Here is a 27,479-nt window from a genome sequence, read left to right on the forward strand (position 1 = left end):
AGACACACCCCAACCCCAGACCACAACTCAGCTGACCCAGCACATTGGCAGGTTCTGCAACTTTTAGAAATTGCCCTGGCTGGAGCTTGCCGCCAGCTCAAGAGACTTGGCCAATCCTCTTCTAGTAATTTCTGCCAAGGAGACAACCACATCCTGAGCTAGAGAAATGGGAGCCTCAGCAAGTGTGAGCGGACTCGGGGGGACACAATGAACTAGCAAGTAGGCAGAGCCACGACAATTCTAGAGGCTAGTGGAGCAAGAACAATCACTGCATTTTATAATGATACCAAGACAGGGGCCAAGCCATTCTGACCAGATGCTATCACTCTAAGATAATAAAAAATGCCTAGACCCTAATGTATGCCATTGAGTCTAGCATCGCTACCCAAAGAGCATATTTCAAAAATTAAGGCCATCAAACCATGCATGGATATCAAACCATCATATTTCCCAGCCTGGATCTCCATATAACTATCAACCAAAGTCCAAATTAGTATTTTACAAACAATAGCTATGAAACTGATGGTTGATTCACTCAGTGATGCAGAACCTTCATCATGGAACAAAAATAAATGCAGGTTTGATTTTAGGGCTCTGACAAATTGAACATTTGCCACATTTAAGGCCTTAGTGAGGAATTCATGTGTGTGTGTGTGTGTGTGTGTGTGTGTACATCCTCATGTGTGTGTACAAAGATTAGGGGACAATGTGAAATAGGATTTCTTTGTCATTTGTCTCTATATACATCAATTTAGCTGGCTTCCAAGCTTCTAATGATACCTCTCAGTTCACTGTAGATAACAGATGTGCCCTATTCCCACCTTTATGTGGATTGCAGAGATTTGAACTCAGGGCGTCTCACTTGTGTGATAAGTACTTTTCCACCAAACTACCTCTTCAGTCCCAGAGCCCACTTTTTGGTGAATAAGTATATAAGGAAAACTCTATATTATCTGCTTTCTTGTCCAAAGCAAAAACCAGTTCCAGTATTTTCTTTTATATGTGCAAAAACATACATTATGTACTATGACTGTTTCCCTATATAAAATATAATTTTCTAGATTAAATTCTAGGTGGATTTTTCCATAGCTAATGCCCTGAAGGCAATGAATGTAGTAAAAGATAGCTAGTTGCAAGTGATAAATAAAAATTTTGTCTGAAGAAACATGTCAAGCAATTATTCAGTTCATGAAAACTTTTAAGTATTATGTCCTTTCAAATTGCATGTGCCTCTAATGCATTAGAAATAATTCAGTTAAAATGGAAGTGGGAAGGGGTGGGAGGGAGGACAGGGGAAGAGAAGGGGGCTTACGGGACTTTCGGGGAGTGGGGGGGGGCTAGAAAAGGGGAAATCATTTGAAATGTAAATAAATTATATCGAATAAAAAAATGGTTGTTGTTATATAACATTCTCAGAACTTCCTGCATGGGCCACAAACAAGGCCTTATTGTCTTCAATAGGTAAGTATTATTCTGTTTAGTTGTTGATGCCGGGCTACTAAAATGCAGTTATCTACATAGCAAGCTTAAATCTAGGCAAGTGGAGGACAACAAACAGATTTTGAGAGACTTAGGGGAGGGGAGGAAGACAACTTGTGCAAAGACCCCACACCAAAGGAGTAAGTCAATGCTCTCCACAAGAAGGGCCAGAGGCCAGAGAGAGTGACTCCCGACCACTGTGGTTTTTTAACTCAGGCAACTTTAGCTTGAAAGACGTGTTCCTCATCTGTAATCTAAAAGAGCTAGACAAGAATATTTCCTTGGGGGCAGGAGAGATGGCTCAGTGGTTAAAAGCACTGACTGCTCTTGCAGAGGTCCTGAGTTCAATTCCCAGCAACCACATGGTGGCACACAACCATCTGTGATGGGATCTGATGCCCTCTTCTGGTGTGTCTGAGGACAGCTATAGTATGCTCACTCATATGCATAAATAAGTAAATATTTAAAAAAAAAGAATATTCCCTAGGCCTGTTTTATGTGTATCAGTATCAATCTAGAAAGCAGAATAAGTTTTGGGGGGAATGTCACAACAACAAGGCCACTCTTCCGTAGTATTAATATATATTGCCATTACAGATTTGCCCTGTCTACTTATGGGATACATCCATACGGACATTCATTTTCAATGGTCACAAGCAGTGTCTGTCCTCAACTCTATGCTGATTGAATCCCAGATGTTATGAAACAGAACAAGGGTGCTGTTGTGGCAGTTAATGGATTACGCCACCAATTCTATAGAGAATGTCACCCCTTCTTAGTTCTGAAATTTGGAAAATTTTATTTGAAGAGTGCAACCAGCTTCTCCTTCTTTCTAGCCCAGTGGGTCTCCACCTTCCTAATTCTGTGACCCTTAACATAATTCCTCATGTTGTGGTGACCCCCCAGCCACAAAATTATTTCCATTTATACTTCATAACTGTAATCATGCAACCATTGTAAATTGCAAGGTAAATACCTGTGTTTTCCAATGGTCTTACATGACCCTTGTGAAAAGGTCCTTTGCCCCCAAAGGGGTTATGATTCAGAGGTTGAGAACAGTTGTTTAGGCCCTCACACCTTGTACCAGAGAGTAACTTAAACCTAAGTCATGTAAAAGAGTCTCAGAGCCCTTCTTTCATCAATAGCTGGAGAACAGGGATTCTCTAGTAACATCATTCTGCACACAGTGAAACACTTTACCTTGTGAGTTCTTCCCGAAGATGTCCAGGGTCCACTGGGAAAAATTTCACCATAAATTTGAAAACAACCTCCTTAGGATCTTAAAACACAATTATCTCCATAAGTTTTATTTAAATCATCATTACAACAGTTAAAATAATCTCATATACACACACTCTCACACACACAACATGCATGCACACAAACACATGTACACACACACACACACACACACACACAAAAAAAGAGTGTTCTGCTTCCCTCCCATCTCCATTACTCCTTCCCATAGACTTATTTTACATTTCAGTTTTTCACATGTTTACTGTTGTTATTTCTGGACTGTGATGCTATGTGTAGAGCAATTCAGAAAGTCTTCCAACTCTCTCTCTTTCACATCCTTTCTCCCATTGAGTTTCTTTTGTAAAGATGTGTCCGTGTCAGGCCCATTCTGTCCTTTCTTAAGAAGTGAGAGGTTCAGAAAGATTATTTACAACTGGCTGCCTGTGACTGTTCAATCCTGCCTGCGTTAAGAGCCCAGCTGCAGCCTAAGAGCATGAATGGATGCCTTAAAGATTTCATAAAATGAAATGGAAACTTAAGGGTTCTTTGGGGAGTCAGTCATGTTGGGTGGTGTTTTGGTGGGGCAAACACGTGAAGGAGTGTTTTCCTGAAGTGGGCACAGTTGAAAGGCTAAGGCAGGCTTCTAAAGGAACCTTTGGCTGATGCAGGCACAGGAGAGCGGATGTTCTGCTAAAGCAAGCACGTGAAAGAACACGTGATGAAGGATTTGTCGTTGACACCATCTTATGTTGTGTAGTTGAGCTCCATTTGTCAGGACTCCAGAGAGCGAAACATGCTAAAAAATAAATGAATAAAACAAAAACCTTCTGGTGATGTGCTGCAGTTTCCTCGGACTTGGGCTGATTGGCAGAGTGAGGTCAGCTGAGAAACGCACGTGCTGAGGCAAGTCCAGCAGAGCACATAATTCCTCATGTTGTGGTGACCTCCCCCAGCCACAAAATTATTTCCATTGATACTTCATAACTGTAATCTTGCAACCACTGTGAATTGCAATGTAAATACCTGTGTTTTCCAATGGTCTTACGTGACCCCTGTGAAAATGTGATGTTCAGAAGGAGTACATAAAGGACTTGATGGATGGCGGCGACAGAGGCTGAGCTAGGCTTGTTTATAGAGCTAGATGTGCAGCACTTGCTGGTCTTGCATCTTCACTATCTTCCCTTCGCTGAGGGAGGCACAGCAGAGACCTTCTCCTTGAGTCGCTCTGGGTCCCTCCTGCAGAGGCTGAGGCCTGGCTATCTCTGCTAGGTAGTGCCACCATTGCTGATTGGGGTTTGCTATCCCAACTCTACCAAACTAGACTCTGCCAAACTAAACTGAACTGCTGAGTTCCTGACAACACAGATAGGATTTGCGCCAAAGAACCCTTTCTAAACAGGTCCACTTCCCCCAATATACTTTTTTTCCCTACTACTTTTGGAGCGTGGTGGGCTAAATAGAAGGTTAAATCATTTAAGAATCATCATTCAAAATACGTTTTAAAAAAATTAAAGTTAAAATAAAGGGAATGAGAAAAAATATGGACCAATGTCTCTATTGATCTTAAAATATATCCCTGAAAACAACACATCTACATATTCTCACACCTGCTTGCATTTGAAAAATGAGAAAAATCAGGCTGAGAGTGGAGCTCAATAGTAGAATATTTTGCTAGCATGCACAAGGTCCTGGGTTGTATCCCCAACACCAGCAAAAAACAAAAAGTTTGTTAGATCAAAAGTAATCACACACAAGTAGCAACAGTGTTATTTATTCATCACATCTTTTCTGGTTGCCTTTCATGTGCCAGATATTGTCCTAAGCCAATAGTGGAAGCTAAAAGGTACTCAAGTGCTCCCAATTTCATCAGAGAGACAATTAAACAGACAAATTTGAGTACCACAGAGCCTAGGCTGAGGAAGTCTTCCTCAAGGGATTGACAGCTAAGTAGGTTACCAGGGACAGGAGTTGAAATGGTTAGAGGAAGGGACAAAGCACTTAAGATAGAGTCCAGAGCTTTGCACACCATGCTAATAAGGCTGAACTTTAAAGGTAATTAGGGAGCCATGGATGTATTTTAAGCAGGAGAGAGATGTGGTCTGGGTTGTATATTTCACTCAGTCCCTTGGAGAGTAATATAGATGCTTAATTGGAGAAAATCAGTTCAGAAGCTAACAGAATTATGTGATATAATCACAGAGCTGGGAGATGCAGAGTCACACATGCGTCAACTTTTGAAGGGCAGATTAGAGCAAGGAACTAGGAAGAAACACTGAAGCCAGGTCTCCCAAAGTGTTAATTAAGACCTATTTTCAAAAAAAAAATACCTGTAGAATTAGTTAAATGTGAATGTTCCTGGACCCTTGCCCCAGGAATGAGGTCCAAGGATCTGTCTACATTTTAACAGAAAATCCAGATGAACCTTAATACACATGGAAATGTGAGAAGCCACGTTCCAGAGTTTGAGATACAGGAACTGAAGCAAATGGCAAGGCTTTTGATGGCATGAGAGGAAAGAGTCTTCAGGCAGAAGGTGAACATTATTGGAGATTGACATTAAGGGTGCTTGAAAATTCACAGTGTCAGAGAGTGGGACACATGCAATCTGCTGGTGACATAATTACCAGAACTCTTCAGAAGTACTCCAAGATCCAGCAGTATGAGCTTCTTTCTTCATTTCAGACAAAACTCTGACAATTTTTTCTATTGCTAAACTTACTGGACAGAGGAAGGGCTGATGTAATCTATCCACCCCCCCCCCTTTCCCTCTTTTAGTAAGGCGAAGAATTGCAAGGGTCTATAGGAGTATAGCATGAACCGAGGACTACATCCTTTGAGAAATCTTCCATACTTACTTTTGACTTGCTTCGTTATGGGCTTCAGAAGTTCCAACCAAACCTGTAATAGCATCAGTGAAACACAGCAGCAATGAGCACGGTGGTTTTTCTTGCTTTTTTGGTACCACATAAAGGTCAGCGTCAAGTGAACAAACACCAGGACTATTTAGATTTCTAAAGATAGTTGAAAATGAACAGCCATATCAAAAAGATGATGTACCTTCGCCATTCCCAGTCAGCCCCCTCATAGTATCTCTGTAACAGTGTATGCTATTGATCTATAAACTGTGTTGTTGACATTTCAATCACTGCTTCCTTGCTAGAAGATGCTAGAAGTGTCAGGGCAAGGCTCATGAATGGATACAAAGAGTCCTAAAGGCATTTGGTTTCACATTCCCACTACCCTTACCTCTGCTCCTGCCAATGCCCACTTAGTAATGAGCCATTCTGGGAAGGTGCCAGATTACAGATATGCCAAGGCAGGACGTAGCAGAAGAACCTTGTGGAAGTTAAGGCCCGAGACACAGGGAATGAGATCTCTGTAAATACTTATGAGGTCAAGAGTCTTAACTCTGGGGGTTGAGGTCCAACAGGTTGAAGTAGATAAAACTTTGATAGTTGGTCAAAGAGTAACAGAAAAGGATCATGAGGCAGAAGAATTTGTTTGGCAAACCAAGATAACTCAATTCACAAGGCAGGGGAAGAGAAGACAGTTTTAAACACAAGAATTTTGTAAGAGATAAACAAGTATTGTATTTTTAATCTGGGATTGAGCCCTACATACCTCAGTGCAAATTGCATTTGGAAGCATTTCTAGACACACAGAGCCCTGTAATGAAAGCCACTTACATTATTTCCAGAATGGCTACAGAATTCTAATCCAAAATATTCCTTTTCAGCAAGATTGAGATGGCTGCAGCTCAGGTTGAAGAGCGCCTTTCCAGATGATTTTTGCTAAACAAAGAGATTATGGCCCAGTTAGTTCCTAGCATGTAAAGCATGATAAAGCACAGAAGCAATGCCTTTCTTCAAGTCCCCACCATTTAGAAGACCTGCACACCCCTAAAGATGCTGAGAGTGTAACAGACACAGACACAAATCTACCTACAGATGGTTTTAGCCACATCGCTACAAACTCCTCAGATGAATGGCTAGCCTTCTTGGAAAGGATAGCCTTGCACATAATTATGGCTAGATCTGCACATTTATCTGTCTCATAAAAGTCCTTAATTCATTTATCCCAGACAGCTTGCAAACTGACAAGATGGTTTAATCAAGCTGTAAATCTGACGCTACCACAGTCCTGCTTCAAAGCCTTCGGGGGTTGTCCTTTGGGTAAAGCTTCATTGCCTAGCAAGGGAGGCTGGTGGCCCTCTCCTCTCACTCTACCTGCTTGCCTCTCCAGCTGCAATGCTTGAACTCTTTCTCTGACACATTGCTCTCTTCTAATCTCTACCCGTTTGCAGTCCCCGCACCATCCCCAACATGTCAAAGTAGCTCCACACCTCTGCGCCTCTGCGCCTCTGCTCACAGTATTCCTTATCCATAGCCTGCCTCCTTCCCAAGTTCTTTGGCTTGGATTACTCCCATTCAGGCTCAGATGCCACTGCCCTGGGAGAAGCTTTCCTGATGCCATCCATCTGCAGCAGGTTAAACCGAGAGTAGAGCCTAAGTTCCCAATCATCCTGCCTTACCTCCACCAGGGACACAGCTAACCCTGCTTGTCTACCTTCTCCCTTATGAAAAAATTCTTTCATAGCAAGGACCAGCCTCTTTTCCTTGTTTCTTCCCAAGTCTAAGCAGAGCTTGATGAACAGTCGAGGCTCTTGAGTGTTTGTTGTTATAACAGGAAGTTGACCAAATTCATCAGAGGAGTTCTTTGGGTAAACTTCATTTTGTAGCTTTGCCTGCATACAGCATATTCTGTTCACATAAGCTGAACATATTTTTCTTCATAAAGCCCACACACGCTGTGAGCACAAAGTGGTGCCTTTCTTAGGCTTTCCTGGGAACAAGCACTTTGAAGAAGGCTCTGTGCAAATCTCTTTGAGCTCAGTGTGGCTTTAATGGCCACCATCCCTGAATGCAAGTGTCACTGTTGCAGGGAAACTGCCTGATGGGAAAATTGAGCCCCGGCTGATAGGCACAAAGACATGCTGCTGAAAACCTCTAGTTAAAGCGAAGTCACAGGGTGCCCAGGGTGCTGAGAGAGAAGCCAGGTGTGGGTGCACAGAAGGGAACTGGGAGTCAGGGAGCCGTAGAATTAGCAGTTACCATGAGAGGGCAAAGGTCACCCTGAGGCAGTGACACATTGAGCAGAGCCTACATCTGCGATTTAATAGTTTCCAGGAAGGCAACCCACCTCCCCACCACTTCCCTCACTGACCAAAAATATGCCCCTCTCCTCCTGCCCTTCCCTCCACTTGGTTACATTGCACAGACCTCCCATTTAAGATTCATTTGGGTTAACCAGGGTCCTATTTTTAAACACAAATAGGCCACAAAGGGCAAAACAGATTGCACCCCCTCGCACCTGGAGAAAAGTCTGCTGGGCTGAGGGAAGTCAAGTTTGATTTGATGTGGGAGATTGTGTTAAAGCTATGGTCCAAGAAAAGGGTGGCAGGCCTGGAGCTGGATGTGGGGGTGCAAAGGGCATGGGGGGGGTCTGATGGGAGGGGAGAGCGCTGGCCAGGGAATGGGAATGGGGTGTTTTGTGCCTATGTGGCAACCTTGCCTAGGGCAAGTGCTGACACACACCATTCCAGACAGATGAAATCGCTCCTATTTTTAAAGTCCTCCAGTCCAGGAGCTGCCACGGGATTTTTATTATGAAGAGGAAAAAAAAAAAGAATTTCTAAAGGGAGATTATGACAGCAGTACTTTTTCCAACACTAACGAAACATTTCTGACATAAGGACTAAATTCTGTCATAGACTCCATCCAGTTTCTTTGCAAACAATTTTTAAAGCTTGAGATAGTCTCTCTCTCTCTCTCTCTCTCTCTCTCTCTCTCTCTCTCTCTCTCTCTCTCTCTCTGCTTCTATGTCCATCCTCCTTGCTCCTTCTCTTTCTCTCCCCTCCTTCCTTCCTCTCTCTCCCTCCCTCCATTTCCTTCTCTCTCTCCCCTGCCCTCCCTCTGCCCCCCCCATGTTTATTCTGATTTTCCATTAGGGTACTTACTCCCTATCATTCTACCAACGCTACCACACTTTGTAACACATTTTGTATACATGTGTTCACATACTTAAATGCTTCTGTAGTCATAAAAAAACATATAAAGCCATTCATGGAAGATTTACAAATCAGGCTTTCTTTTCAGTCCTTCCTTCAGATGTTTATTACTATAGTCCACTGGTGCTTCCATCCCTGAAAATGTTGCCAAATGGTTTTTGAAGTCTTTGACATTTTTGCAGTTGGAATCTGGGCGCTCCTGTGGTTCAAACACTCCACCCCCATCTCGGACAGGCATTTCCCTTCCTAGTGTACGTTGAAATTGGCCAGCCTTGTGGAATGTGTTACATAATAGGTAGGATTTTTGATTCTGTCTCAACATGAAGCTTTAACTTTTTTTCTACCATTATGATCCAATTCTCCAAAATTTGCATTCTGATTTCTTCCTCACAATATGACTTTCCCATTTTCTCCTTTAGGACTTCCATGGGCCTGCCTGCTCCTGTTTCAATTGGCACATTATAGCATTCTAACCAACCTCCTTTGTAGAGATAAAGTCTTTGCCATCATTCAGTCCCCTTACTCCAGAGATTGATGCTCCAGTCCTGTTTCTTGTCTTGTTCTTTTCTCCTTTGGGTAGCAGTACAGCACTGCCTGACTTCTAAATAGCACTTTTAATTTTGATGGATCAGAGGCCAAACCTAGGGTGTTACACATATTAGGTAAGTGCTCTACCCTAGTCCTTGTATTATTTTAAGCAAATGTCTCAGGACTTAGTTATATAATGCCCAAATTACTGCATCGTAACCACTGGCACTGATTCCCGGGAACTCCAAACTCATCATTTCATGGAGGCAACAATATTTTTAACGCTTAGTTCTTAATCCAAGTTCCTCAATATCCTGTGCTCCTAGAGCTGTCATAAACAGCTTTTTAAATACATCTGAAATGTTGTTATTCTCTACTTGCTTTCTGACTAGATGAACTGGGGCAAGCCATGTAGCCCATAGATTTAGCTACCCATTCCAAGAACCTGAAGACAAAGTCCATGGGTTTGAATATCAAGCTTTGAGCACTATGTCTGAAAAGATGGACATTCAGTGTTTACTGAGTACATAGATTAGTTGACCCAAATATTTAACCAGATTGCTGTACATTAGTAAGATAACCCTCTAACAAGGAAAACAAACATTGTATGAGCTTTAGGAAATAAGTGAACCTTTTTGAGCCTCACTTTACTAGCCTATGAAGTGGAAATGATAACAAATTATCTCAGAGGACAATTATGAGGACTAAGCAAGACAATTCACAATTAGATCTTAGTCTAGTGCCTAGCACAACAGAACACACAAGCATGTAAGTATGAAAAGAAGGTGTGGATAAACTATGGAAAAATACAGTCAAATGAGTCTGGAATGGTACAACCTAAACTTTAACAGAATCATTATACTTGCAGAGGGAGTAGGCTTTGGGGTGAGGGGGACAAGTCCTTCAATGTTTGCTCTGTAGATGGATGAATATTTTTAAATAGGCAAGACCAGTACAATTTCTCTTGACCTAATTCCACAATGCAGACCATGTTTTCCTTTCCCTCTTTAAAACAACGACACCTGTCACACTATAAGAAAAGGTGACAGCTAGTAGGACACTCCAATATGAGTGTGAATACTGCCATAGAGCAATCAAGTTCCACGCTTATCAGTAACTATATTCTTTACCATAATTTGGGCAGTTTGACTTGTTACTATAATTAATGAACGTAACTAAATTATATGCATATAGTAATTCTGAACAGTAAGGACTCATTTCCATGAAAGTTAAAGCTACCCCTATAAAGATTACATAAGAAGCATTCCCATGTGCGGTAAAATGTGTTTTAAATATGAAAGCAGTGAAATATGAGAGGTCTCTGTCCTCAGTGTTGTTTCCCAAACATCTACAGTTTATTGCTATATTAAATAAAGCAATATTGGAAATGGTAGATTTATGTGATTGGAGGGAAAAGGACAAAGAAGAGCATAATCTGAAGTCCATACCTACCAAAAAGGCTTTGACCAATGGGAAATTGTTGTCATAAATATATGCATATAATATATGAATATATAAACTATATATTATATAAGATAAAATATATGATAATATATAAATGTATAATTTACATTATTAAAATACATTTAAGTTATTGGTACATATATGTATATAATTTATTTCTGATCTCTGTTTTAGCAAATTTTGTCAGTTAACAGGGTAACAAGCGCTTTAGAAAAGATTAAGAAAAGGATTCCCACATATTCCCATGGAGCGTGTACTTTAATAATTTAATTACATATAGACTGTTTAATTATGCTTCCTCTTACAGAAAAGGATACATTGGAATAAAATATAACTTTAACAGAGTATAATAGATTATTTTCACTTTTGCCTTTTGTCATATTTTCTAGAGATTTCAATAGATGTAATAAAAATTAAAATGCATAATATTACATTAAGTATTTCATAGTTATTTTCCATTTCTACTGTTGGCTCTAGCATACAAAGTATTTCTTATACTCTCCATAGGAAATTGTTCTTGATATCATAAGTGATAATTACTTCACCCTATTTTATGTTAACAACCACCTTTTAGTCCAAAGTATGACTGTCTTCTGTGTGTTGTGTTGCATGTGACAAAATATCATAGAAATGAACATTCTCACAGTTCTAGAACCTGACACTGTAACATGAAGGTGCTGGCATGATCAAATTATGGTAAGAGAACCTTTTCACCAAGTCTTCACATGTAGAGAAATAGGGAAGAAGAAGGGGGTGGAGTTTTCTCTTCTATGCTCATAACCATATTGGAGAAGAGGCCTCACACTTAAAATCTCAACCGTATCTTCTAAAAGCTCTGTCTTCTAACGTAGCCACATCATGGATGAGAGTTTCAACATATGAATTCTGCAAGGATACAAATCAATTGATAGCTATGATACAGCTTGATAATCCACTTTTATTATTATGTGTGTATGTGTGTGTGTACCCCAGTGCATACATATAATGTGTGTGGTGGGTATGGAGATGGAAAAACAATGTTTGTGGAGTTGGTTCTGTCTTCTCATGTTTATATAGCTTCTGGGGATGGGGAACAGATTGCCAGGCTAACATGGCAAGCACTTTCGCCCACTGAGCCATCGCACTGTCCCACCAAGTTACCATATCTGTTTTTTGTCATTTTGGCTTGTTTGGGGAAATTGTCTACCCATGTAGCCCAGGTAGGTCTTCAAGTCACAATCTTCGGACTCAGTCTATGGAGGTGCTGGCTGGAATTACAGATGTGTGCCAGTGCACCAAGTTTCAGACTCTTTACTTTTTCCAAAGGTTCAATGAACTCTCAAACAATGAGAACTTGTGAGTATTTTGAAAAGAATGCATGTACAGAGGAACCAAGAGGAGTTATAAGCAATTGATGAGTATCCACAGGCATAGGGGCGGGCAGTATGTCATGGTGAGTAAGAATGTAGGTTTTCACCAACCAAAGAGTATACGTGGAGGGACCCATGGCTCCAGATACATCTGTAGCAGAGGATGGCCTTGCCCAACAGCAATGGTACGGGAGGCCACTGGTCCAGGGGATGCCCCAGTGTAGAGGAATGCTGGAATGGTGGGGCAGGAGAGGGTAGGTGGGTGGAGAAGCGCCCTCATACAGGCAAAAGGGAGGAAGGAAGGCAGATGCAGGATGGGGAGGGTTGGTGGAGGGGGTAACCCGGAAGTGGGATATCATTTGAGAAGTAAATGAATGGAATGGTTACTACTACTACTACTACTAATAATAATAATAGAACATAGGTTTTGCATCACAGACACACCAGAGTCTAGTTTTGACTCTCCTCCTGAGAGAGGGCTGATCTAAGCTACTTTGTCTCTCCTGAGCTTCAGTTTCCTTCACTGGAAAACAATACAATCAAATACCAGACACAAATGACCAGCTATTATAAATAAATCCATCAATTTGAAATATCTCACATCAGCAAATCTAAAATGACAGAAAACAAATTCATTATTTTCAGGGGCTTGGGGTCAGGGGGGCTGAATGAGCAGTGACTCTTAGTTTATATAAAATTTCTTTTCACAGTGATTAAAACGTCCAAAGACTACATAGGATTCAATGACTGTCCAACATAGAGAACTGTTATAGACCATTTATTTGTATACTTTAAAATTAGGAAATTTATAGCATTTGAATTATATCCCACCTTCAAGAAGAATGAGTACTTCATTTTAGAATATTTTCCTGAAGTATTTTATATGGTCCCTGAAACAAGTACTTTACATGGTATTTGCTATAAGTGCTGACTATTTGTACAGTGGCCACATAATTTATCAACCATGCTTGGATACTTTTAAGGTTGACAGGGGTCACTAATAATAACTATGGTTTCACAACAGGCATAATCCAGACTGTCCTGGACAAACTTCGGTGTGTGGTCGCCTAGCACTTAACATTTGGATCCCTTACAAGCTCTGCTTTTGCACAGAGGTGGTATTTCTTTATGTTATAAAAATCTGCATCACTGGGGCCCCCATGCACGATCATTAAGTTTCTCCTAATGGTAATGAATGCCTGCTGCTCATTTCTGCACTGGCAATTGAATGAATGATCTCTGTGGTCATTTCATCCTGTGATTCCATTTCCATCCATAAAGCCTGAGATGGTGAGAACAGAGAAGTGCTTTGCCGGTCTTTCCTTGTCCTTACACTTAACTCTGCACTCCAAACACCCATCTCACCCTCCTCTGTTTTTTGTTTTTTGTTTGTTTGTTTGTTTTTGTTTTTTTAATTTTTTTATTCGGTATATTTTTTATTTACATTTCAAATGATTTCCCCTTTCCTAGCCCCCCCCACTCCCAAAAAGTCCCCTTCTCTCCCCCTGTCCTCCCACCCACCCCTTCCCACTTCCCTGTTCTGGTTTTGCCGAATACTGTTTCACTGAGTCTTTCCAGAACCAGGGGCCACTCCTCCTTTCTCCTTGTACCTCATTTGATGTGTGGATTATGTTTTGGGTAATCCAGGTTTCTAGGTTAATATCCACTTATTAGTGAGTGCATACCATGATTCACCTTTTGAGTCTGGGTTACCTCACTTAGTATGATGTTCTCTAGCTCCATCCATTTGCCTAAGAATTTCATGAATTCATTGTTTCTAATGGCTGAATAGTACTCCATTGTGTAGATATACCACATTTTTTGCATCCACTCTTCTGTTGAGGGCTACCTGGGTTCTTTCCAGCATCTGGCAATTATAAATAGGGCTGCTATGAACATAGTAGAGCATGTATCCTTATTACATGGTGGGGAGTCTTCTGGGTATATGCCCAGGAGTGGTATAGCAGGATCTTCTGGAAGTGAGGTGCCCAGTTTTCGGAGGAACCGCCAGACTGATTACCAGAGTTCACCCTCCTCTGTTATTTACTCTGTCCTCTGAGTTCTTTTTGTTTACTTTCTCTTCATGCTTAGACAGGAAGTTTATTTTTGATTCCTTTGCCTTTGTCATTCTGTATATAACCTTAACTACTGTGCTCCTTTCTATCTTCCTTTCAGTTCAATACATAGTGTTGAGACCAGGTTCTGTGCAAGGCGCTTTCCTACTCTGCAGTGAGACTGACAGGAGCAACATACAGGCATTGCCACGAAGGGAAGCAGGCTCACAGGTGATATAGGCACACTGTTACTGAATTACAGCTGAATGAAAGGCCAAGTGCCTTGGGGTCGGAATGTGAGCCCAGTCAATATGAGACCAAGCACACCTACCTGTGCAAAAAATGGAGCAACCGGTAGCACAAGAGACTCCTGGCAAAGGGGGTGCCCAATCGGGCACAGGGCAATAACTGGCTTTAAAAAAAAAATCTCAGAAGTGGAAAATACTTGAAATCCTTATCCAGACAAGGACCCACCAAGCAGTTTGCTGTTATTAGGAAATAAAGCAAGATTCATTAGGTAGAAGGTTGGGCAGGAACCAAACCCTCCAGAGAGCGTGTTTCCAAGCATATGAAGCCAAGCCCCCAAAATGTGGGCCCCAGGGAGGGAGGGAAAGACATAAAGGACTTTAAACAAGATTGGTGTAAAGTCTTGTTTTAGAAATACAAGGTAGAAAGTAGAGCGCACTGCCCCAAACTATGAAGTCCACGTGACTCCCGTGGGCATCTCGTTCAAACACACACCTTGATTCAGCAGGAGCTGCCAGAGACTGAAGTCGGAAGACTGGGAGGTGGGGGACAGGGCGGAAGAAATGCTGCTGCTAGATGTGAAGTAAGGCAGTAAACACGACAATAGAGAAAATCCAGGTGAGAGACTTAGCACCACAGTGGGCACAAGAGAGCTGAAGGAGCAGAGTCTATAACTGCCGCCCCTCCTACAAGGATAAGGGTGTGCAGACACCACCACTAAACTGGTCTGCTGCGGTTTTCTTTTCATTTTTGAAACTGCTTAGTAAAGAATGTTCGTGTGCGTGTGCGTGTGTGTGTGTGGTGTTTGTATGTGATGCATAAATGCCTGTATCCAAGTCTTTCCTTTGACACTCCCTAAATTCACAAGCCCTGCAAGAAAGCCACCTTTGTCGTATCTTACGCCCTCTGCTGGCAGAGTGACAGAACAGCCAAAGCTCTCAATCGCCTCTGCTGTAAATTTTTATATATACATATATAAATTCTTTGTTTATATTCCAAATGATTTTCCCTTTCCCGGTTCCCCTCTTCCCCTAAGTCCCATAAGTCCTCTTCCCTCCGCCAGTTCCCCAATCAACCCCCTCCCACTCCTCTGTCCTGGCAATCCCCTACAATGTTGCATCAAGCCTTTCCAGGACCTGGGTCCTCTCCTTCCTTCTTGGGAATGATTTGGTATGTGGGTTGTGCTTTGGGTATTCTGAGCTTCTGAGCTAAACTCAGGAGACAGCAGGTGTTGGCGAGGATGTGGAGAAAGAGGAACACTCCTCCACTGCTGGTGGGGTTGCAAGCTGGTACAACCACTCTGGAAGTAAGTCTGGTGGTTCCTCAGAAAACTGAACATGACACTTCTGGAGGATCCTGCTATACCACTCCTGGGCATATACCCAGAGGATTCCCCAGCATGTAATAAGGACACATGCTCCACTTTGTTCATAGCAGCCCTATTTATAATAGCCAGAAGCTGGAAAGAACCCAGATGTCCCTCAACTGAGGAACAGATACTGAAAATGTGGTATATTTACAGAATGGAATACCACTCAGCAATTAAGAACAATGAACTCATGAAATTCATAGGCAAATTGTTGAAACTGGAAAATATTTTACTAAGTGAGGTAACTCATTCACAAAAGAACACACACGGAATGCAGTCACTGATAAGTGGATATCAGCTCAGAAGTTCTGCTGTAAATTTAACTAACTCCACCTGGCCTTTTCTTTCCTGCTTCCTGGGGTGGACTCCAGAGCTTTGTTCTGTATCTCTTCTTCAGATAACCCCCATCCGCCTCTCCGGAACTGCTCTGAACCAGTTGCTACAGAACTCCAAAGCAGAATAATCACATTGTATCCTTATGGAGACTTATGTTGTGACAGACTTTCTTCTGGATACTCTGCTTGCTGCTTTCTGGTTTCTCGAACCCCTTCAGCCCTGAGCTCCATGTGGTAGTGGTTCTAAACCTTCCTAACGCTGCGACCCTTTAATAGTTTCTCATGAAGCGGTGACCCCAAACTGCAATGTTAGTTCACTGCTCCTTCATAGCTATAATTTTGCTACTGTTATGAATCATAACGTAAATATCTGATATGCAACCCCCGAAAGGGTGGCGACCCACAGGTTGAGAAACAGTGCCATATACTTTGAAATCAAAGTATATCTTTGGAACCAAGAACCAAGCAGAGAACTCCGGGTAGAGGATGGGACATGCTCTAAGTAGAACGGAAGGCTTATGGGTATTTCTGCATTTGGTCCGGTTTGGTGCGCTTCTGGGTAAAGCAGTGCTGAAACGGCAGTGACAGGCATTTCATCCTCACTGGCTGGGCCCCCCACTAACAAGAAATCTTTTTTATTTCTTAGCCTCTACTGACCCAAAAATCCAAGGAGTCCTTGAACAGATTAAACTCTGGCACTAGTTTTACATTTCATCAAAAATGCAGATACTCTGGGCCCAACAAGATGGCCGAGCTGGTAAAGGCATTTGCTACCAAACCCTGATGACCTGGGCTCATATCTGGGACCAACAGGCGAGATGAGGAACAGACTCCCTTGAGTAGTTGTGTACCTAATGCATGCTCCCTCCTGCCTTTCCTCTCTCTCGCACACACTAAAGAAATAAATTAGTTAATAAATGAATAAATAATGTTTCAAGTGTCTGGAGAGGAGGAGTGGCCAGCTAGAGATAAAAAACAATATTCTAAAAGCTGCCCAAAGTGTTGCATGCATCTTCCTCACAACTACCATCAAATGCAACCTGTTTTCTAAGAAGTACATGAGAAAGGAAGGAGAATTCACCCCGGAGAAGCTGTCGGAGATATAGGCAAGGGGCCTTTTTCAGGGCAGGACAGGAAAGCATCACCCTTCTGAGGGTTAACTCCTGGTAAGAAGAAAACTACCAGAGCCTGGAGAGGCTAATTAGCAGGCAGCAAGCAGCAGCTCCTTCTAAAATGGAACTCTCCTTAGCAGGCAATCTTGTCTTTTAGCATTTGGTGGGGGAACGAGATGCAGTTGCACATAAAACAACAAAGACCTCCTCCATAGGAAGTGAACAGAGGCCTTTCCCCAGAACCCACTGGACTCAGCCATAAACCCTGGAGGGAAGCAGTTTAACTGGATACTTAAGATGTCCTCATGGGAGGAAGCAGAGAGGCCAGCCGTTAGATTGCTTGTGCATGTGTGAAATTCACACCAAATTACAACCGCTGTTCATTTGGCTTTGGAAAAACTCAAATCTGTTCAAAGTCCTGTATGTGTGAAAGATGGGAGCCCTCAAATGGCTTGGGGTTAACTGCTCTGGGGGAGTTCCGGCCATGTGACTTTCACTGTCCTGGGGGTGTCCTGGGAACTCAATTGAGCAGCATCCTATCACCCCTTTGCCCTTGGCCATACTGATGCCGAGGGAAAGCCAATTGCAAAGAGAACTCTGGAACTGCGTTGTGTAGGGTCTGATAGGTGATACTTTCTGGCAGACAACTTTTGAAAGCTACAAGGGAATGAGAATGCTCCCCTGCCTGGGGCTTTACCGAGGCCTGCCTGTGACCTGAGCTGGGTGCTTCTGACTCACTTTGCTAGAGTCGTTTCTCGGAGTCAAGCTGGATCTCACCTCTCAGTCACCCCTTTATGCTAAGAGGAGAAAAAAAAGGGGAAAAAATAACCCACAAGATTACCACTCTAATAGCATCCATGCCCCCACTCCTGGGACATTGAAATTATCATGCCTGTACTAGAAAGTCTGTTGCAAAGTGACAGGGTAATAACAGCATTCTCAAGACTGAGCTCCGAGTCGTCTCGAAATTACTAGCTACTCTGGGTAATTAAAACAATTATAATTGTTTGTTTCCATGAAGAGCTTAGCACTAAATCCATCCACTGTGCATGAGGCACAACCAGATTCCCAACGGTTGTTGGGAGTTTTCTTCTAAACTTGAAAATCAATTCTCCGTCAAGTTCTACGATACAACAGGGCCCAACTGAAGTCATTTGAGCCCCACACTCCAAACCCTCACTGTACAAAGGCGGAAGCCCAAGTAAGAGACTTGCCTCAGGGCTGTCAGTGAGTAGCCCACCTAGAAATGCAACCCAGCACTTCTGGCCTCCAGTAATGTGCTCATGTTGTGTCACCAAACTGTCTTTAAATATCACTGGAAAACTGTGACTTCCAGAAGATCCCTATCCCTAACATGTTATAGGCACTAAGGAAAATCTCTTATCTCTTCTCTCTCTCTCTCTCTCTCTCTCTCTCTCTCTCTCTCTCTCTCTCTCTCTCTCTCTCTCTCCTCTCTGTCTCTGTCTCTCTCTTTCTCTTTCTTTCTCTTTCTCTTTCTCTTTCTCTCTGTCAGTGTGTATTTCTGTGAGACAGAGAGAATGAATGAATGAATGAATGAATGAATGTATTTCTGGACTTTGGATGAATAGTCCAGGCTGGCCTTGAACTCACAAAAGCAGTAGAATCTGGATGAAGGGATCATGGTTGAATTTTTTGTGTTTTGCACTTACTCAACGTTTGGAAACATTTTTTTTTTAAATTAGCTTAGGTTGTATCATTTCTGGAAACTGGATATGAAATTCTTTTCATTAAAAAAAAATCCCCTCCAGGGGATTCTGAGTGATGTAGCGACAGATCAGATGAACGATTACTCTCTTTCTGTGACAGTGGTTCTCATTCATTCTTTCCACACCCTCTCATTAGCCAGGTTTGTTTGCATATTGACAGCTGAGGAGCACAGTAAGGGGACCAGCTCTATCCTGGAACTGGGAGCCCCTGCTGACAGGGGGCTTAAACTCTGCCTCACTTGGACTCTTTCCAAGCACCACACCCACAAAAGTCCCTTAAGGCCTGTCAGTTCCCTTCTTTTGCCCTATGATCCATGCGCTTGAGTTCTTGACCCCAGCACATCTAGTGTCTTCCTATGCATTTGACTGTTTGGCACTGACTTGGACCTAATATAACAGCTACTTAGAATACAGTTAGCTCTACTTGCTTCTCGACTGGGTGCCGGAAATGTTGTGCACACAATAAGTGCTTTGATTATTTTTTTTTTATAAGGATCAGATAAACTTGAGGCAGGGCAGTACGCTTTCACTTGAAGGCCTGTCTGCAACTTCCTGGACCTTTCCTTGTAACCCACACTGACATGTAACCACCCGAGTCAGGACTCAAATATTCAGGAGTCTTGAAGTAATCCAGACTCTACAACCCAAGCCTAGGGGTTAGACATTCTTCTTAGTCTGGCTTTGGTCCCATTACAGCTGACCTTTGCCACTGCCCACCTCAAGACTATTTAGATACGGCAGCTCCCCTGTGAGGGTGTGTATCATAACTCAAAACTGCTGTCTAGAATTCTTTAATCATATCCAGGTACAAGCATAGTCATGTCCAGAGCATTTTTAATTCATACATTTCCTTTAAATACTACCCATCCAAAAAAACTTCTAATGCACAAGAAAGAGAAGGCGTTATTTAACTTGCAAAATGTGAAATTGTGGGGAAGGTGAGAAGAATTTATGTCATGAACAATGTTCGGTGGGAAACTTGATTCCAATAGATACTAACCTTTGGGTCTTAAAATTAGTTAGCCATTCCCAATGCACGCTTTATGATACCTTTCCTTCGGATTGTTTGCTTAGGTGGATTTTTTTGTGTAGAAGGATCTGGTTAAGATGACTCATTGCTATTTATAAATCAAAGCCAAAGACACTCCTCCTTTCTGAATGTTAAATTTGACATTCGCTCCTCTGCTTTGTTTCTGAAGCAGGAACGTGTTCTGGGGAGCATCCACACAGACTTCAGGGGCCTTTGTGGATTGTCAAGAGTAGGATAGCCGCTCCCCTTTATTGTTCTTTACAAGTGCCTGAGGCAGGGTGCTTATCATTTCTGGTATCTCCATTTCAAAGAGTCATTGAAGGCTTACTGAAACCACACAATAGCGCATCTGCATAGAAAAAAAATGTTACTCTACTTTGTGAGGTATGCTAAGTGTACCTCATCTTTCCTGCCAGACAATTTTGCCTTCTAAAATCAACAAGTTGGCATTTGATTAGCTAACTAATCCATTTGAACTGGGACTTGCTGCTTAGCAGCTGAGAGCACGAATTTTCTCATAAATTTTTTATTTATTGAACATCTACTGTGTCCCAGATTAAGAACTAATAATTCAACATACATACTTTGCCTTCACAGAATAATTAACAGACATCACTGTGTCTGTACTTAATCCTACACACTGAGAACACACACATACACACAAGACCACCTTTTTGTGTCCTCATCTAATGCTTGGAGGCTCACATCTTTCTGATCTCTCTCTCTCTCTGAACTATTTTTATTGTTCACCCTGTGACAGCTCCATAGGAGATCCCAGAGCCTGCTTCTTAAACTTATTTCCCTGTCACCATTCCTTGTGCCCATGACAGCGAACTCCAACACAGTGACTTTAAAAGAACAAGCTTTAGAATTGGTAAAGTGTAGTTGGGTATGGTAGTGCACACCTGTAATCACAGCACCCAGGAGACAGAGGAAGGTAGATCTCTGAGTTTGAGCTCAGCCTGGTCTACAGAGTGAGTTTCGGGACAGCCAGGGCAACACAGAAACCTTGTCTCCAAAACCAAACCAAAATGGTAAAGGGCCATACCTATAAGACCTTCACCCATATCACTGCATTCAAAGCTTCTTTCTACTATTTAGCTAGTTAGAGACACTTTTAGTGCTAGGGACTGAACACAGGGTCTTACACAAGGCTGTCAAGTATGCTGTCATTGAGCTATGTTCCCAGTACTTTTAAATTTGAGTTTTAGACAAGATCTTGCTAATTTGCCTAGGCTGCCCTTGAATTGGCTCTGTGTTCCCAGGCAGCCCTTGAACATGTTCCTTTTCTTCCTGAGTCCCCCACACCCCAAGTAGCCGGTATGAAAGGCAAGACTATCTGGCAACCTTGAACATGTTGCTTCTGCTCTTCTCCCCGGCACTCAGCCATTAAGTACAAGTGTTGCTATCACCGACTTTATTGTGAATTTCAATGAGAGAATGTGTGCAGAATTCCTAGCCTACCATCTGGAACACAAACATTCTTTGAACGTATACTAGCTATTCTCATTACAATTTAGGTTGAGAAAGGGGTTGGGTGTCATTGAGGGCTAGTGGCCAATAGGTTTATATTTAGGGGTAGGTGCCTGGAATGTCTACAGGGCACATGCCTAGCATAAGGGCTTTTACCAATTTAGGAGGAACTCCGATTTTGAGGCTTATGCAGAAACAGTACTTAAATTGCAACTGTTTTAAATTTATTATTTGTAAATGAACAGGTAAAAATTATACATATTTATCATGCACAGCATGACATTTAAAAATATGTATATACTGTGGAATGATTAACTTGGGCTAATTAACGTATGTATTGCCTCACATATTTATCATTGGGACAGCTTTTTAAAATGAAGTTTTCCTTGTTTTGGTTCTGGCTTTATTCCAAAGTAATATGCTCTTATTAAAAAATCCGGGTATCAGGCATGATAGTGCATGGTGGTACAAACTTTTAGTCTCAACTATTTAGGGACACTCACCTGAGTCTGAGGGTTCCAGATCAGCTCTGGCATCGGTAAGATACTATCTCAAAAACAAATGAATAAACAAATTGGTCTGGAATGAGCCATATATGCTCACACGCATCTAGAGTCCCAGTACTTGGATGCAGGAACATCTAGAATATAAGACCAGTCTCCACTATATAGTAAATTTGTTGAGCTTAGAGGTATCCTGGGCTAGATGTGACCCTGTCTCAAAAAGAAGTGAGGGAAAAAAAGAAGAAATTATGTACTCTTAATCTCATCTGAGTCAACTAATCTAAGGACCTTATAGTAAAGCTTTTAAAATAATTCTCAATGTATATGTTACTTAAATATTCAATGACAAACTGTTTCAAAGGTTAGTATTATAGCATAAATGCCATTGGAAACCAGCTTGTTGGCCATGTAATCTGTCTTCTCCTCTTAGCAATTGCAAACAAAATTAAGAGAAATATCTTTGCATAGAAAGAAGTTCACACATCAATAGACACAACCTTAACCATTTCCATTGGACACAGTTCTTTTCTAGATACTTAGTTCTTCCAGCTCAGGAAGGGCCATTGTTGTTGTTGGGTGTTTTAGAATTGCTTGAGGCATACACCTAAATAAAATTGACACATTTTAAAAATATATTTTAAATGATGAACTCCAAATTCCAGTTGTAAAGAGGAGGCATGCTAGTCAACGGCTTTGCTCCTCATGAATCAAGGCCAGGATTTTCTGACTCCAAACTGGGCGATCTCTGCAGTCAGCATATTACCAGTAGTTCCTGACTTGTCTTTGCTTGTAATTGTATGAGCTTGGGCTCACATGTAACCTTGCTGAACATTAATTTTGCATCTGAAACTCTCTCCTTGGTTCTCTTGCTTCTTCTTTTGTCCATTCTCGGAGCTCCCAGCATCCTCTTCCCTCAACACTGAGATCCAATCATTGAATAAGTCTCATCTGGAAGCCTCCCCTGGTTTCCCCCAGTTTCTCTAGAGCAACTTCAACTCCCAGCCTGCTGTCCCCAACTCCCCAGCACATTCCTAAATAATTAGCACTGGTCACTTAGGGCTCAGGTCAGACACAGTTTCCTTTAGAGAGCTCCACGTGACCATCTCCATGGTGCCATGGGAAAAATCCTATTATAGTAAATGTCTCGTGCAGATTCCACACCGTGTACATTTATAATTCTTCCACCAGCCTATGGACTCCTTTGAGGCCAGCGTGGTGCCTGGACATAGTAAGGACCACTAACTTCTAGTTAAATCAATGAAGGAGCACAATCATACCTGTCTCCCAAATTTCCTGAGTAAGTGATTGTGTGAAACAAGCAGGACCTCCCGGGGACAGAGGTAAGTCAGGAAATGGTATCTCATAGCTTCAAAAGCTGTTGACAGTAACTGTGTGACAGAGACTTCAAACATCCCCAGTGTGAAGTTCTGGGAAACCTTTGTCTTTCTCTAGGTCTGCTGAAAGGTGAATTTCTTCATCATGAAAGGAATCTCTGAGGACAAAGGACTGCTTGTTTAAGACAACTAAGCCCCAAGATTAGCAGTGAGGCGCCAAGCTTAAATGCTTCCAGGGCCTGGGGTCAGCTCACTCTAGACAGACCTCCATCTTCTGGCCCCACACACCTTGGACCCAGAAGTGGGGGAGGAGGCTGGGGAGAGAAGAAAAGAGGGAATAAAGACGCTGGTGGCCTGTGGGGAGGGGGAGCTTTACAAAGCTGATCTATTAAGAATCAGACAAGCTACCCAGCCAGCCAGTTTCACAGCTGGCTCCTTTAATGTCTGTCACTTCCCATCATCCTCAGTGCTATAGATTTCAGCAGATCTTAGGAAGAGTGCTTTGCCCTAGTGCCCCATGAACCAACCCTGTACTACCTACCTCCTATGCAGATGCCCTCTGAAGGCTGGGTCTCTCAGTGGTTACATGCTCTAAGCAAGTGTTTCCCAGTTGTCAGTCAGCACAGAGCTGTTGAGTGGCACAAAGGCTGGCAGTGCTCTCTGACACTTGGCTGGGAGGCCTCAGGCCCTTATAGGAAATAGCTGGGCCGTGCCTGGCACCACCCCCCAAGTTGCTTCTGCCCCAAGGGCTATGCCCCTTTGACCCTAAGACATTAGACTCCCTGCAAGCACTTTGAAAAAAAAATCCTCTCTATTTATTGTAGTTGTCAACTTCATTGTCTTAAAGCACAAGTTAAAACTAAGTTCTTGCAACTGTGAGCTATTTGTGTTCCTGACAGGTCAGACAATGGCACAAATACAGGAGCTCTGTCCCTGGAGAAGCAAAAAAAAAAAAAAAATGTGTATAGAATTCACTGAAATCTTTCTCTCTAGCAATGGAGTGCCCAGTGAGTCTCTCAGCTAGGACTCCTCAGCAACAGAATGGCACCAGAACAGCAGGCAGGGGCCTTGAGCTATGGTGAAAGCCACAAGGCCTCAACCAGCTAAAACTCTTTCCTGAGCTTCCCACGAGAGTGCAGACTTTAATAAGCAGTCAGCCATCACACACCTGAATCCAAAGTCAGTTCCCCAGTCTTCTCCCCACAAAGCTCCATTCAGGTCTTCTGGGGACTGGTCCCTCCTTCCTTCAGCTGTGGAGAGTGAGGAGAGTGGGGAGGGGCCTGATGCAGGCCAGGCCTCTCCTCTGAAAGCTGCCAAGAAAGGAGCCTGGCAGCCAGGTGACAGTAGATGAGGAGCCTCCTTGTGGGGGATGGGGATGGGGTGGGAATGGGCAACACCCAGCCGCATTTGTTCTGTTGGCTGCTTGACAGACAGAACACAAGCATTTTCTTTCTTTTTTTCAGTACAATTTATTTTCCAAATCAACAAACCTTAGGCTATGAGGGACAGAAAAAACTCAGTTCAAACAAAAGCATTCACCAGGCAGCACTGGCCCCCAATGATGACAAATAAATCCCTGGCAAAGGCACTGCTAATATTGGCTATGCTGGAACTTTATGGTTCCCTGCTGAGTTTTCTTTCTTTCTTTCTTCCTTTCTTTCTTCCTTCCTTCCTTCCTTTCTTTCTTTCTTTCTTTCTTTCTTTCTTTCTTTCTTTCTTTCTTTCTTTCTTTCTTTCTTTCTTTCCTTCCTTCCTTCCTTCCTTCCTTCCTTCCTTCCTTCCTTCCTTCCTTCCTTCCTTCCTTCCTTCTTTCTTTCTTTCTTTCTTTCTTTCTTTCTTTCTTTCTTTCTTTCTTTCTTTCTTTCTTTCTTTCTTTCTTTCTTTCTTTCTTTCTTTTCTTTCGGACCTGACTTCTAAGGTCCTTCCTTTGGCCTTCTTTGCACAGCTGGGGGAGGTAGGGAACTGATCCAGCCCTTGTGTATCAGCAAAACCTTCATTTTGAGGATCCAATATGTGGAAGTCTACATGGATCTACAGGGCAGATTACAAATTCCTGAAAACTCAGGAAACTTCACTAAACACAACGTGACAGCAGAAAAGGCCCCCTGCCCAAATACACAGATAATCTAAGAGTCTGAAGCTAGATAGTCTGACTTGAATCCTAGTTTATCTATTAAGTTGTTGTGGGCTCTTAGAAAACGCAATCTCCTACTGTGCATCCGTTTCCATGCCTGTCCAAATGGACAGGAACCTACTATTTCTGACCTTGACAGCTTGGGCTACTGGCATCTAAAACAGAAGTCTCAGGATGTCTGTTCAACATTTAAAGTTGGGTGAGCCAGTGAAATGGCTCAGTAGTGTAAAGAGAAAACTGACAGACACCGCCATCATCTAACCACTACACATATATCATGACGTGTGTGTGTCATACCACATAAAAGTAGTAAGTAAAAATGTAATAATAAATTATACGCAGAGTCCCATTCATTGGACCTCAGTGTATACTTACTGGCTTGGCTTTCTTACATACATTAATTTGGAACAGCTCTGTGGAGTGAGTACTAATAATAAATATCCCCTTTTATAGATGAGACAAGACTTGAGTCACAGAGAAGTTATAGAACTACTCTTATAACACTTGTTTGATTTCTGGGAGTCTGGGAGAACGATGTATGGCAAAACATATCCAGGATACAGTGTTGATAAGCTTTATCTACGACAATTCTTGTTGCTATTATTGAGTGGGTTAGCATTACTATAAGTTGTGACCGTGAAGTAACTTACAAAGTGGGCAAACACAAAGGTTTTGGTTATTTCCATCTATTTCCTCAAAGGAAACTGTATTAATTTAGGGAATACTAGATAGTGATTCTTGGCCCTCCCAGGGAGGGGAGATATCCCCTGGGCTGCTCAGTAAGCATCATGCAAAGCCCCAAAGCTCCAGAGAAAGTGAGGGCTAGGGCGGCACAGCTTTGCTCAATGAAGGTGATTGACAGGCTCAAAGCTTCTGAAAAGAAATTCCAGTTTGTAAGTCAAAGTCTATTGTTATTCTCTGTTGCTTTGTAAAGCCGAAAAATGATGGTACTATGAGCAAGGAGTTAGAGGTTAAAAAAAAGCTTTGAGTTTCTATCCAGTGCCAAGACCCTCATGACTGCTATCCCTTTTATTTTCCCAATGCGGTCCCAAGCCAGGTGATATGACTATTAGTACCGATAAAAACACATGCTCAAAGAGGACTCGTGCCCTTCCTGAAGGCCCACCCAAAACTGGAAGAGCTGAGACTAGAATGAAGTTCCAAGCGACTCCACATACATTTCCCCCCATAATTCCATCTTTAAATCCAAAAAGCAAACATCTTTGTCTCTCCTCAGTGAACTCTGGCCGCTCTGTTCTCAATCTCAGTGCTCAAACACCTCAGCCAGAAACAGGAAGACTATTTGCATTCCTTCTCACTTCATCCCTTATCTCTTTCCTTCCATATCCAAACAGGTTGTAAAGTGGTTGTAAAAAAAAATTCTGCTCCCTAAGCCTCTCTTGTATCCATTATCTTTCTTCTCCTACTTTACTGGAGAGAGGGAAAAGGGTGTCGGGAGCCCTGTTCCGCCCTCAGTTCTTGTGTGGGTTCTTTGGAAGGATCTTGAAATATAACTACTACACTAGCTGATTAACGACACAATACATAATACTTTTGCTAATCTTATGTGTACTTGGTGCTCTTCACAACAGTGAATACTGAAGAGATAATCAAAGCACAGAATATCCTTACTCTTTAGACAAAGAACAAAGAATCTGGGAAATAATGCGACAGTTTGGTATCTGGACTAAGGTGGTAAATTCTTGGGCTATCAATACGGAGATACCTGGTGGTTGGATGTAGATACCATTAGAAGATTAGGGTTACGTCAAAGAGTTTGTTTATTCAAGGTCACTTCAGCCTTAATAACCAGTCTCTTGTGACTAAGGCCATCCCTTACAAAGGCTTTCCCACCTTTGGTATGTAAGGGCCATCTCTCCTGAAAGAACCATTATAAGTCACTGCATGTCAAAAACACAGGTCATATGGCCCTTCTCAAAGTTACATGTCCTCAAATGATTTCAGTTTGAAATAATCAATAGTCCAGCCTGGCTTGTTTTGAGTTTGGATGTGTATGCTTCCTGGTTGGTGGCTCA

At 42.3% G+C, this 27,479-nt stretch overlaps 1 protein-coding gene across 1 annotated transcript in view; it reads right to left on the bottom strand.

Annotated features, from left to right (window-relative positions):
• Frmd7 (FERM domain containing 7) overlaps positions 1-27,479 on the bottom strand; it is a 98,207-nt gene that overhangs the window by 14,676 nt on the left and 56,052 nt on the right. Inside the window, exons 4-7 of the mRNA XM_052170335.1 lie at positions 7,250-7,462; positions 6,405-6,509; positions 5,574-5,616; positions 2,680-2,758 (exon numbers count right to left, since the gene is read on the bottom strand). Coding sequence (XP_052026295.1) covers positions 2,680-2,758; positions 5,574-5,616; positions 6,405-6,509; positions 7,250-7,462 — 440 coding nt within the window. The remainder of the gene's footprint in view (positions 1-2,679; positions 2,759-5,573; positions 5,617-6,404; positions 6,510-7,249; positions 7,463-27,479) is intronic.

This window comes from Apodemus sylvaticus, chromosome X (assembly GCF_947179515.1).
Source record: "Apodemus sylvaticus chromosome X, mApoSyl1.1, whole genome shotgun sequence".
In the NCBI taxonomy this organism is placed as follows: Eukaryota; Metazoa; Chordata; class Mammalia; order Rodentia; family Muridae; genus Apodemus; species Apodemus sylvaticus.